This window comes from Podarcis filfolensis (genome assembly GCF_964270895.1).
Source record: "Podarcis filfolensis genome assembly, chromosome: 15".
In the NCBI taxonomy this organism is placed as follows: domain Eukaryota; kingdom Metazoa; phylum Chordata; class Lepidosauria; order Squamata; family Lacertidae; genus Podarcis; species Podarcis filfolensis.
Window position 1 is genome coordinate 24,595,331 of NC_139618.1, and position 13,483 is coordinate 24,608,813.

Consider the following 13,483-nt stretch of genomic DNA (forward strand, 5'->3'; position numbering starts at 1 on the left):
GTAGGAAAAAATATATATTAATGGGCGGTATTCAACAAACTTGTTAAGCCAGCGCAAGGATTTATATTTGCACAGTGAAACCTTCCTCCCCCTGTACAGTCCCTAGATCTGTTCTGGGGTTTTCCCCAACCCTCCAGAGCAGATGGTGGGAGGGCACTGGAAGATGAGAGCAGGGGGAAGTTCCATTACATGAGCTGGGATGCTTGCATTAACAGAATGACCATATAGCGCTACATTTGATACCACGGAATAATGAATCATGACGCCAAGCATGACCATCAAACCCATCTCCAAGTCTTCATGCAGCTCCACGTCATTCATCAGTTGTGGCAGCCACCCCACCCTGGCCACCGACTCAAGGATTTGGGCTCTTGAACTGCCACCTGTCTCAAATCTGACCCAATCACGTGCACCTCCAGGACAGATTACAGCAAACATCATGTCTACCACATGGTAGTGTTGTTCTTCTTTAATTATTAATTTTTTGTAACACAAACCTTGCAAGCCAGGAGCAGGAACCCCAATGTGGGGGAAGGACCTCAGGGCAAGAATTAGCACCCTGTTTTGTTCTGCTCTGCCTCTCTGTGCCGTGGGAGCCACTGCAACACACTGCTTCCTGCACTGCTCAGGTAACATGAAAGCCTGCAGCTTTCTACGTTACCCAAGTGGCTCCCATGCTACAAAGATAATGTAAGCGGAGGTCATGCCAATGACAAAAAAGGCAGTGAGCAACTAACTGTGGAGTAGCAGCTGGGAATAACAGGTTCTCACAATCTCATACTCCAGAGCAAACAGATAACAGTGCTGGAACTCTCTTGGAACAGTCAAATGCAGAACAGTCTGGACGGGACAGAGACTGCATCAGGTATTACTGTCTATGCTGGGCAAATGGGATAACAGAAAGCATCTCAAAAGGCAGGGGTACCAACAGTAGAGAGGCAAGAGGCATACGAAAGAACTACAAAGTCCGAATGTGGGGCTCACAGTAAGAAACGAGGCTGGCCAGGATGCAGCCAAAGGAAAAGTAAACACTTTGGCAGGGGCACTGGTAACTGTCAAGGCAAGGAGCGTGAGTCTTGGAAAACCCACTGCTTTGACTCAGCCCTGATATTTTGCATTCCCAGGATGGTCTCCACAGCACAGGGTACACCAGAGGCAGCAGCTGTCCTTGCCTTCCTAAGTAACTGACAGGTGAACCAGCCCCTGCCTTCTGTCCTGACCATCTCAGAAGCTGGCTTCCTTCTTCCTTTTGCCAGACCACCCACCAGATCCCCATGGCAGGAGAGGAAGCATCTGTTGGGTCTGGAGCCTATGGAGTACTGCTTGAAGGGTGGGGAGAAACACACAGGCCCCTTCTCCCCTCTCCAGGTAGCATCATCTGGTTCTCACAATGTGCATTAGAGGAGCACAGGGAGCCAAAGCAGGGCATTCATCACTCCAGGCCACCTACTGGGATTGGTGGAAAGCACCTGATACTCTATCCAGGAGCCTCACACAATCTGGATGCCCAGTTCCTCAGCTGTCTTCTGAAGCCTGTCCATGACGTTCTCCTCCAGGTCTGTGGCAAACCCACTAGGCGCAGCTGCCCGGCTCTGAGAAGGTGCATTGGCCATGACGTAGTATACAGTCTCGCTCTCCCCACGCTCGTTGGTCCTGTTCACAACGCGGATGATGGGGCTGGATGGCGCACTTGGTTCTTGGTCTGGAGACGCATCAGCCTCCGGCTGAGCAGGCCCCTGGGGGGGCGTGGCAGCTTGCAAGTCCACATCAGCATCTTCCTCCATTGACGGTTCCAGTATGATGCCCTGCAGGCTGCCCTCAGCCCCCGCCAGCACCACACACTGGGCTGTATCATCCAGGACCTCACCCTGCTTCTCCCGGTCCTTCAGCAGCTGCTCTGTCAGTTCCACGCTTTCATAACGCACCAGCTGCAGCCTCATGTAGCCGTCCTCGTGTTCCTTGTACCTGGGGGAGGAGTGTTGTGGGTTGGTGGGGAGGAGGAATAAGCGAGGTGTAAGCCATTATGGAACGCTGCATTCTAAGCTGTTTGTGCGCAGTATCTACTAGGGCTGAAATCACAACCAGACCAGGTGGAGATGGCTGATATAAGAGACGGCCAATTTCTAAAGATCCAAGGGACACGCTGGAAAGGTGTCATGCCACCTATGGGGCAAATTCACATGATAATTCTTTATACGGAAATCTCACCTCAAGGTGAGACAATGCTTTAAGGGCATAATAATCCCAGAGAAAAATATTCCATCCCACCTGGCTATTAAAGTAACGGGAAATGAGTCAAAGTTCTGTAAAAGGCAGAATATGAATGTTTTTGCAATGCAAAGGCTAATTGGTGAGTTTTGCAATGCCAACTGCCCCACCTAGTGGCTCTTGCAAAGAGCACAAGAACTGGTGATTTTATAGAGACTGCTTCAGCCTGTTTTTGCAGATCACAAGCCACTGTACTGTGGCAACCACAGCCATTGTCGTTTGTGGCCTTGGATCCAACTGGATGGCAACATGCGTAGCCTTAGGGATGTGAATTGAGGAGGAGCAATCCTGCTCTCCAATTAGTCTCCTTGCTTGTTCTGTGCAGTCTGAAGGCAAAGGCCAGCAAGGCCATGTAGGTTGGGGGAGGGAGAGAGGTTGGAAGCAAAATAAAGGTATAAACACCCGCACCCAGCTTTGTTTGCCTTTTTTGGGGGGGGCACATGATTTAAGAGGGGACTGGCTAGAGCTCCTTGAAGGCTGGCAGCTCTGCTTAACTTTCCCCCAGAATGCCATTGGGTACAAGATGGCAGCCAACAGCCCACTGCAGTAGCAAGCTGATTTCCCCCCTCAAAATCTTGCAAACCCCGCCCCCCAAATCCCTCAGGCTCTCATTGCCTGCAAATGAGGGCCACAAAAAAGAGGAGGGAAGGGTGAAATCCCATCCCTAAGCCTACATACCTGAAGCGAGGATGACCCGAAGGCCACTTGAATTGGTGTTTTTTCCTGAGGTGCACAGTAAGGTTGTTCCCACGAGTGAAGCACTTGTCACAGACGTGGCACTTGTAGCGGGGCTCCGAGTCACCCTGAGCGGGTGCGGAAAAAAAGAAAACAAAGGTATGCATCTTTTGGCTTGCTGGAAAGTTCCTATACACCATCTGCATCGAGCGTGCTTTCTGGTCAGCACAGCAGTGGCGAGGCACAAATATCTTCTACCAGCGCATCATTGAAGAGCACACGGTTTAAGTCCTGGATGAGAAATTCAGCATGCTGCAAACCTCAGCTTTCATTGTTGTTTTAAAAAGCAAGTTTCTAGACTAGGGTAGACAGTGTGGTGCCCTCCAGATGTTGTTGGGCTATTACTCCCATCATTCCTGACCACTGGCCATGTTGGATGGGAATGATGAGAGCTGTAGTTCAACAACATCCTGCAGGCTTCACATTGGCTACTAGCCCTCTACCCAAAAAGTCAGGCTGGTAAAATCTTTAAATAAGGGACTGAGCTGAATTTCCAGTACGGAAGGGGGAGAATTTCCAGTTATTCTTCACCCCACCCCATGGCTGCAGTATTTTCAGGGAGTTAATAACACAAAATTACTGGTGCAAATATTATTATTATTATTTATTAAATTTGTATACTGCCCTATACATGCTGGTCTCAGGGTGCTTCACAGGATAAAATCAGAATATAAAGCCTCAAAATAAAAACAAAAACAACCCAACAACCCTTCCCCCAACACATTTTAAAAGGACATAGGGTGTCAATTGATCAAAGGCCTAGTTAAAGAGGAATGTTTTGCCTGGCGCCTAGAGGTGTATAATGAAGGTGCCATATATCCATATGCCCTTTTGCTGGAAAACTGAATTTCACTTTAGCTCTAGCCATTGGCATTGTCAAATCTCCACCATATCCTTCATGAACGCTGCAAAGATTTTTATTGTCCCCTGGGCCTCGATGCTCTTTAGAAAATCGAAGAGTAAACAGCCCCAGGCTCTTTGACTCCATCTCACCTCATGAACCTTCTTGTAGTGCAGCTTGATGGAGCAGAGGGACCGGGCGCTGAAGTTGCAGGACTCGAACTCGCAGCGGTAGGCTGGCTCTTTGCTGTGTGTATCCAAGTGCTTCCGTAGATCAATGAGATTCTTACAGCTGGAAGGAATAGGCAAAAGGAAGGATCTCAACCTCTGGCACACTAGGACCGCAGCTGATAGTCTGCAGAGGCTCCAAGCCAGAAGGTGCACAAGTTGTACCTGCGCTGCTAGTGAAAACAGCTCTACTATTTTCAAGTGCAGGAGAGTTCCCAGGAAGAATGGCTTGGTTTTGCAAGAGTGAAAAATGTCAAGCAGTGACTCAATAAAAGCACCAAGGCTGAATTTTCCTGCCACTTTTGGACCCAAGTACTAGAGGGACTTCCTTCCACCAAACAACCCCTTGCTCCACATTCTATGATTATCCTCAGAAGCCACCCTCTGTTCACCCTGCTACCTGCAGATTGTGACCAGGAAGAGGGTCTTCTCAGTTGTGGTATCCCATTTATGGAATGCCCTCCCCAGGGAAGCTCATCCAGTGTCAATTCTGATGTCAATCAAGCATCAAACAAGGACGCTTCTATTTACCCAGGCACCCCAACATTTAACATGTGCTAGTTTTCAGAAGGCTTTTCCTGCTGAGCATTTTTTGTTTTGACCGCTGCTGACCTGCCAGCTTTATGTTTGTAGTGACAGACATATATTTGTTTTTACCCCTTTAACGTATGCAGCCCTGAGAGTTTTATACTGAAGGGTGGCATAGAAATTTTAAAAATGAAAATAAATAAATACATTTCCCCCAGAGGACAGGACAATAGTGGCCTGACAGATCAATCCTTGAATCCACAGATATTTGAATATCATTTGAATTAAGTATGGTGGCTTCTTTTATTAAAGTTAACAACCCCTGTGTTGGGAAGGTGGGTAGATTAGGAATTTTAGGCCACAATAGCAATAATACAATTCAGGGCCAAACAATGGGACACAGTTGTCTGTATGTTTCCATCCCACTTACGCAATAGCTCTTTTTTGTCACAACTCAGGCCTCTGTAATTCCCAAAATCTTAAGACAGTGAAAAAGAGCCAGTTGCTAAAAATGCTGCTTCCTTCCTTAATGTCCAGCCTCCCTCTCTACCGTGCTCTGCGATTCTGTGTCCACCCTCCCCCTGCTTCCCTCTCCCAGGACCAGCCTCAGTTTACCTGTGGTCACAATAATTGCACTTGAAGGGCCGCTCCTCGCTGTGCCTGAAGCGGATGTGGTTGCGCAGGGAGGAGGGCAGAGGGCAGGTCATGTCACACAGAGGGCACTTGTAGTGGTTGACTGCCGAAGAGGAAGAAGAGGAGAGGTTAGCACAGGGAGGGGAGGTGGGATGGAGGAGGGAAGAGAAGGAAAAGCTCCTGCCACCACCTACCATGATTCCTCATATGATCACGCAGCAACCTCTCTGTGGCGAACCTCTTGGAGCAGTGGGAGCACTGGAATCGCTGCTCTGTAAAGAGGAGGGAGCAGGTGAAGATGAATCAGATACAGAACAGAGAGCGGCAAGACAAGTGGAGAGTGTTTCTCCCTCTTGGTGCCTGTTGGCAGCAACTGGCCTCTTTTACCTGGGTGCAAAGCCTTTCTAGTTTCTCACCGCAAAACCCACAAAGGGTATCCTGCACACACACCCTGGAACATCCTCCCATGTGCAGTTCATGAAGTGGAAACAGTAGCAAGCTTCAAATGCTTCTTGAAGACCCATCTATCTATGCAGTCTCCCCGTCTCGCAAGATTCACCACACCGCTTTGTTTTACTGATGCAGACTTCCTATTCACTGGAATTTGTTTTAACTTTGCTTATAAATGCTGTGATGTGGATTTTTTTTTAAAGAAATGATCTCATTGTGCTTTATGTAAACCACTTAGGGATCTCACACAGTAAGAAGAATAGTTCTTATCAAGACGGTGGAACCTAGGTATTGACAAGTTCTCAAAAATGGTATATGAATATTGTAAATAAACCATCCAAGTCAGGCATCATGGAACTGCCCTGTCTGTGGGCATGTCTAACAATTTCTGTTGCTTCTGGAAAGACATCTCAGGAGTTCCAGCATCAGCTTAATTGTTTCTTTAAAAGGACTGATTTTAGACCTCATTGTGATGCCTGTCAGAGGACATTTTCACAAGGGGCACAACTAATGTGCTTTCATTCCCAGTATGGTATTACATAACATGTAAATGTAGCTGACCTGTTATATGGAGTGATGAAAAGTCTTTTGTGTGTGTGTCCAAATGATTCCATATATGAGACTATATAACTCATATATTGTGGACAATCTTTTTTTCTGGCTCTGGTAACTAGAAGAAGCTTTAAAGTTCCTAAAATACCATCATCAAGTGTCACTTTTGCCAGAAAGAAACTGTGTCTAGGCCCTCTGCCTGCTTGGCTGCTCAGATACTCACGTTCTAAAGCTGTCTGCCGGCGGATGTGGTCAAAGAACTTGGTGTTGTTGGAGAACATCCCGCCGCAGGTGGGACATGCCACCACCTTCTCCTGTGTGTGGCTGCGCAGGTGTTCACGCAACTTACACCGGCCTTTGAAGGCGCAGTCACAATCTAGACCCGAGAGGAAAAATGATTAGAATCGTATTTGTTCTGAGCAGGTCTAAGGATGCTAGTTAAGTATGATCCATTATGAAATCATCCAGAGGTGCCCTCTGGGTTGTCTCCTGTGTTACAGAGGCATGACTGACCTCATCTAGAAGCTGGGGCATTTAGTGTTGCCCATCCCATGCTGAGGAACAGTCTTCCAGCAGAGATTCCACAGGCACCCCCTGCCCTGTTTGACTTTCTGGTGTCTCTTGAAAACTTATTTATACCAAGAGCTTAATGATTATGTTTATTGTTTTTCAATAGTGTGTTTTATTACTGCACGCTGCCCTGAGATTTTACCATATTGCAGTATAAACAAATAAACAACAAACATACTCAGCAGAACTGTGAAAAAATATTTTCTAAATCCCACAGTATTTTAGATATTTTGTTCTGGCTCAAAGCAACAGGAAAACCTGGAGTTGCCAAGATGCTCTGAATGCCACTGTGTAGATCCACTTCACCTCAAACCCCAAAGACTCTCATGCAAGGTGAACTCCTACCTTTCCAGCCACAGAAGAACATGTGGTTCTCCTTCCCAATTGCCTTGTACTCTGTGCAGAAACTGTGATCTTCCACATGCCTGTAGAACCACTCAGGGTTATCAAACCCTCTCTGATGAGAAGACAGGGAAAGGAAGATAATTTCCTAATGAGCTGCAAGTCGGGCAGCGGAGAAATAGTCACATCTTGTAAGCCAGCCAGAGAATACGTGGCAGACCAGCTTATCAAAATTAAAAACCAATAGGATTTATATACATGTCAATCTCAATTTCAATCCCCAGATGTTTTTGGCCTACAACTCCCATGATCCCTAGATAGCAGGACCAGTGGTCAGGGGTGATGGGAATTGTAGTCTCAAAACATCTGGAGGGCCGAGTTTGAGGAAGCCTGTTCTAGAACTTTAGGTGTGTTTACTCAGTAGTGAGAAGAATTTGTACAAATTGATAGTTTGTTTTAGAAAAAGAAAAGTGCAGTTTAGTTACAGTTCATTAACAAACTCCATTGCCTTCCTCATTGAATCTGGCTGTTCTCCAGCTTCATACATTGAACAGTCCACCCCCACCACCCTGATGCTTCCCCTGGAAATACTTCAACACCCATCCTGTCTCTCACCTCACAGTACTCCCAGAGGCAGAGAAAGTTCTCTTGGATCTCGGGGATAATGTTGCGACTCTGGAAGTCCAGCTGACAGGGGGTTAGGTCCGACTGGCTCTGTAAGGCGTGTAGTCCCCACTGCTTTAGCTTGGTGTGGTAACAATGGAAGTAAACATGGCGGGCCAGCTCTGTAGGGCTCTCGGGAGAACAGAATCCACACTCCTGCCAGAGGCAGGAGTATTTTTCTAAAATGCAAGAATACAGGAATTCATACTTGCAGGTAGATGAGGGCCTGCAGGTCCAAGGAACTAATATGCATGGAACCAGAAGACCTTTCAAAGGCAGTTCTCTTCCATAAGTATGGGAATGACAAGCTTTTTTCATAAAGCAAACAACAAAGAGTCTTGCTCACAGTGTATCTGATCTGTGGCAAGTGCTAGTTTTAGAGTCTTCCCTTCCCTTCTCTTTTGGGAAATACCACCCTAACTTATGTGTAGGGCTGCTAACACTACTTCTTTTTTTAAAAAAAATGAAAGTTTATGTTTCCCAGATTTCATCAAGCTGTGTTCCCTACTTTCTAAGCCTATTGGGATGCCCACATTTTCACTAGTCACATTGAAACTATACTGTGTGTTACCTGCTTGGTTCTTGCACTCCTGATCTGCCGCTCCATGCTACTTAAATTCTACACACAGAGAACTGAGGGCACAGCAGAGAAGGGCTTGCAGATTCACTTCATACAACCCTAGTGTGATCTTGACCACACTTTTGCATATCCCAAGCATTAAGTCTTTACAGCTATCATTTTCCCACTACTAGTGTCCACCACTAACCCTGGATACTGCTCTTCAGTTTATCAAACCATTGACGATCCCACCCCCATTCAATAAAATCAAGCAAGTCAATGCAATTGTTATGGCAGGGCTGGGGAAAGAGATCTCATGGGGGACCACAGAAGTAGCAGTTTTCAGAGAGTAACACTGTAACTTACACTAAAGACTAATTCAGGGTCAGTCTCATTTTATACTGCACCCCTTACCGAGAGAATCCACTTCATCATCCTCATCTTTGTCATGGAGATGCTGCTGCAAGTGCTTTGACACATGTTCACAGAACTCCTCCATCTTTGAGGCCACAAAGCTGCAAATGTCCCACTCACACTGCAGGACCAAGGCTTGCTTGTGGCTCACCTTCCCAGGAGGCATGTTAAGAGCACTAGAGAAAGACAAAGAAGAGATTCTCTAGAGAAATACAATCTCTCTTAGATTCTGAGATAGAGACTGGCAGCCTTCCTCTCATTCTCTACCACAATACAAATTACCTCAACAAAAGCATATATATACAGTGTGTGTGTGTGTGTGTGTGTGTGTCTCAGATAGATAGGAGTATCATCTTCTCCTATATGCCTCCCTTAGCCTAACATTATTTAGTGGAATTTTACTGGAAGGCTTTTGACTTTTTGTTTTTAGAAAAGTATCCAGCTTCCACAATTAGAAGAACCTTGGCTCTCTTATATTTCCTCACCTGCAACACACACACACACACACACACACACACTTCATTACACTAAAATTATATTTGAACTTCTAAATGCGAACTTTTACAGGTTTTGCAGTAACGGTTTTGAGGCTGTGACTACTATATAGAATCTCAAACTAAAGTCATTTTTAAAATTAAGATTTTCCATTTTTTAATCTGATAGTTGAATTAACTGTGTAAGTTTTAAGCACCAGACAGAACAGAAATCCACACTTGGAAATTTACAGTTCAAGTGCTTTTTACATTATTGCAATCTGATGCACAGTTACCTGGGAGTAAGTTCCACTGAACTCAACAGTACTCACTTTCACATAGATATGCATATGATTACACTGCAAAGAAGGGGTTCGTCTAAAATGGGATAGTAAGCAAGAATGCAATGAACTATTTTCTAATTTAAGGTACCTATACACTGTTTTGTAGGTTAGCTTCGCATAAAAAAATAAACCAGCCTGTAGAAATAAGTGTGATAAAATAATACAGAAATCTCTACATTGCGCTTTTCAAGTACTTCAGATACATTACAGTACCTTGGTCACCCTTGGAACCACCCTTTAAAAGTGGCAGATTTTGTTATCTGACCCACTCTGCCAATGGGCAAGGATGGCTCAGGTGTGGGGAACCTTTGGCCCTCCAGATGTTGCTGAACTACAATTCCCATCTGCGCAAGCAAGGAATAATGGGAATTCAACAACATCTGGAAGGGAAAGGTTCCCCACACTTGCAAGAAAGCAGATTGACCTGAGGCTAGCTTGAAAAATTGGACCACAAACCTTTCAACTTCCCCAGTCCTTTTACTTATTATTTTTAGACCACACATAAAGCCCTGACAGTCCTAAGTTTTTCGTTTAGAGTTCCTGGCAGGGAAGCTGCAGCCTCTCCCAAAGCGAAAGGACAGTTGCTGGAGCGATAGATAAGAGATATATTTTGTTTTTCGGCTAGAGAAGTGGAAGTTGGTTATGTTTCATGGCGCTGCCCCTTACCTTCCTCAGATCAAGCTGTCCCCAAAGAAGGCCAAGGCAATCTCTCGATATACTGAATCTTATCTCCCCTCCTTCAATTCGGAAGCCACCCCCCACGAACATCCCATTCTCCCCCCTCCCAGGCTACTCCACCCTGCCCGATTTTCTAGGGCTCTGAGCAAGACCAAGCAGGACAAGGCAAGGGGCTGCCCAGTCCCTCCCCACTCAGGAGCCCAATTGCCGAAGAAGCAAAAGCTCAGGGAACGAAAAAGACCTTCGGGCCTTGAACCCAGGGCTTAGAGGCCGGCACTAGGCCCCGTTTCCATAGTTACCGTCAGTTTTCCGCCCTTCCAACTTCCAGCGCGCGGTCGCCTTCCCCTCCCACCCCCGCCACCTGTGCGCCGACGAACGGCCCGGATGAACCCTCTCGGCCAATGAGACCGCCAGGAGCAGCTGAGGTAGCCAATGGCGTCGCATGAAGGGCGGGCCCCAGCCGGGCTGTCAAAACATAAAGTGGGTATCGGGCTGCGGAGTCCGGCTGGGAACAAGCGGCTCCAATGTTTTGGTTCCGGGTGGTTTGAAAGCCTCGCGGGTTTTTAAAAGTGGACATTTGTATGGAGAAAAATATAAACAAATCAAAGGATAGAAAAAGACGCTGTGCGCGCGTATGTAGTAACTAGTACTTAGACTTAGACGTTGTTTCCAGTTATTATGGATTGGAACTAAGACTTCACCCTTCAGCTCGATCTTGTGGGTGCTTTTATTTTTCTATGTAGTTGTGTGTTAGCCTGCTCGTCAATAAACTGCCTCTTGTTTGGGGCTTCCAAAATGATTAAACTTGCCTTGCATTAAATAAGCACTGTACTATAAACGCCCAGAACCATCTCATGCCCCCACCCACAATGTAAACTTCTGCTGAAACACTCCCTTGGAGCCTCTCCCAGGGGATCTTGGGAATTGTAGGGAGCCTTCATAAAAGTTAGGGTCTGGCAGACTGCCACTCTAATTTGAGCCCTGCATATGAATTCAGTTAGCTTCTTAGCAAGACAATGCGCTGAACTGGGTGATCGCTAAGATCCCTTTCTACAATTCTGTATTCCATGGTTTCCACCAGCTGTACCAGACATTATACTGCTCCTGTTCAAAAGGAATAGAGTGTGCCTATGGCAATCTATGCCAGCATGGTGATCTCCCCATATTTTGGTTGGGCTGCCATATGCTCAACAGTGTTGGTGGTTTGCTTAAAAAACAAACAAACTCAACAACTGTTATGTACTGAGTTGAATAAGATCCAAAATGCAGCAGTCTGATTGGTCCTAGAACAATAGGATTCAGAATGCAGCAGGAGCCACCCAATCCAGCTCCAGGTGGAAGTGAATCTGCAACCTGATTGGCCTACAGGAGAATCCCGGCATTAGCCAATCATGTGGGGCCCATTGTGTAAATAATGTATATAAAGCAGACATTCTGGGGGAAATTCCATTCCTCCTCACCACTATGAGCTGAATAAAGAGCATGAAATCCACTCTTGACTCTGAGTATATTTCAACAACTTTTGGGGTGTCCTGGTTTTTACTTTTTGAAATATGGCAACCCTATTTTTGGGTTGGGGCTGATGGAAGTTGTAGCCCAAAACATCTGGAGATCACCAGGTTGGCGAAGCCTGGCTTTTGGAACAGGGTGGCCCTGGCTAAAAATATGGCATAACCTTCTGTTCATGTCACTCCTCCGGTGGGGTGTTTAGTACCCTTTTATGGTTTGCCTCGGGCAAAAATGTATTGTGCCGTCCCTGTGTGCAACATTATATGGTACATCACTTTGAATGTTGTGTATAGTTTTGGTTACTGCATTTTAAAAAGGGTATTGGTAGGGCTGTAAAGATGCAGAAATGTGCATGCAAAATGGAGTCATTTCCCTTTGGGGAACAGCAGCCACGAAATTAAAAGATGCCTGCTTCTTGGGAGAAAAGCAATGACAAACCTAGACAGCATCTTAAAAAGCAGAGACATCACCTTGCCAACAAAGGTCCGTATAGTTAAAGCTATGGTTTTCCCAGTAGTGATGTATGGAGAAGGCTGATCGCTGAAGAATAGATGCTTTTGAATTATGGTGTTGGAGGAGACTCTTGAGAGTCCCATGGACTGCAAGAAGATCAAACCTCTCCATTCTTAAGGAAACCAGGCCTGAGTGCTCACTGGAAGGACAAATCCTGAAGCTGAGGCTACAATACTTTGGTCACCTCATGAGAAGAGAAGACTCCCTGGAAAAGACCCTGATGTTGGGAAAGATTGAGGGCACAAGGAGAAGGGGACGACAGAGGACGAGATGGTTGGACAGTGTTCTCGAAGCTACGAACACGAGTTTGACCAAACTGCGGGAGGCAGTGGAAGACAGAAATGCCTGGCATGCTCTGGTCCATGGGGTCACGAAGAGTCGGACACGACTAAACGACTAAACTACAACAAAAAACAATGTTTGGCGCTTTTTAGTTTAGAAAAATGTCAAGTATGTGGGGGACATTATTCAGGTTTATAAAACAATGCATGATGAGCAGAAAGTGGACAGAGATATTTTTCTTCTCTCATAATGTTAGTACCCAATGGGGTCACCCAATGAAGCTGAATGGTGGGAGACTCAAGACAGCGCCAAAGTGGGGCAACAGATGCCAGGGACATCAACAGAAGGTGAACATTGTAAGATTCAGGATGGACAGAAGGGAGTCTTTGTTCACACAGCAGCACAAAGTTAAACTATGGAATTTGCTTCCGCAAGTTGCAGTGATGGCCACAAACTTGGATGGCTTTACAGAAGTTGAGACAATTTTGTGTAGGATAAGTCTGTCCCTGGCAACTAGCTACAATGACTATGTTTTGCCTCCACTGTTGGAGTCAGCATGCCTCTGCACACCAGTTGCTGGTAATTCCAAGAGGTATCTTGGCCATGGTGGAAAACTGGATGAGTAGGTTTTTGTCTGATCCACCCAGGCTTAATCCAGGGATTATGAGCAGTCAAGAGTTAGGCAATCGATCTAAGAACAGGAGGTGGGAACAAGAATTAACCAACTGGGCATGGAGATACACAGCCAAATAGACCTATCCCATAATCAGCCGTTACTGTGAAATATTTATACCTAGCCAGGATAATCAAGGGCAAATCAGTACCGAATGGTGGCAGCAAGCAGTGGAGGAAGATGGAACAAAGGTTATGTACACAGCATTATATTTAAAGCACACTTCTTC

The 13,483-nt window shown here is 46.0% G+C and overlaps 1 protein-coding gene across 8 annotated transcripts; it reads right to left on the reverse strand.

Annotated features, from left to right (window-relative positions):
- Window positions 1-454: 454 nt before the first annotated feature.
- On the reverse strand, window positions 455-10,674 carry HINFP (histone H4 transcription factor). Of its 8 annotated transcripts, none has more exons than XM_083587258.1 (12): window positions 10,577-10,645; window positions 10,081-10,183; window positions 9,526-9,633; window positions 8,783-9,340; window positions 7,762-7,988; window positions 7,150-7,261; window positions 6,458-6,610; window positions 5,427-5,504; window positions 5,215-5,335; window positions 3,997-4,135; window positions 2,947-3,071; window positions 455-1,965 (listed from the first exon to the last, which is right to left on the reverse strand). In XM_083587258.1, exons 4-12 carry the CDS (start codon window positions 8,946-8,948, stop codon window positions 1,491-1,493), a joined length of 1,596 nt encoding a protein of 531 aa, XP_083443384.1. In that variant the 5' UTR covers window positions 8,949-9,340; window positions 9,526-9,633; window positions 10,081-10,183; window positions 10,577-10,645; the 3' UTR covers window positions 455-1,490. The 8 variants fall into 8 exon arrangements, with proteins under 8 accessions (XP_083443384.1, XP_083443383.1, XP_083443381.1 ...); XM_083587257.1 differs by having other exon boundaries at window positions 8,783-8,958; window positions 9,588-9,633; window positions 10,577-10,642; XM_083587255.1 differs by having other exon boundaries at window positions 8,783-8,958; window positions 9,552-9,633; window positions 10,577-10,598.
- Between the last annotated feature and the right edge of the window lie 2,809 nt (window positions 10,675-13,483).

What these genes read in the sequence shown, in the direction of transcription:
- HINFP (XM_083587253.1), bottom strand. Translation starts at nt 8,948, where the DNA reads ATGCCTCCTGGGAAGGTGAGCCACAAGCAAGCCTTGGTCCTGCAGTGT. An exon ending in GTTCTTCTGTGGCTGGAAAG is followed by an intron (nt 6,611 to 7,149) that starts GTAGGAGTTCAC and finishes TCTCGGGTCTAG; the next exon opens with ATTGTGACTGCGCCTTCAAA. An exon ending in TCGGGTCATCCTCGCTTCAG is followed by an intron (nt 1,966 to 2,946) that starts GTATGTAGGCTT and finishes CTCCTCCCCCAG; the next exon opens with GTACAAGGAACACGAGGACG.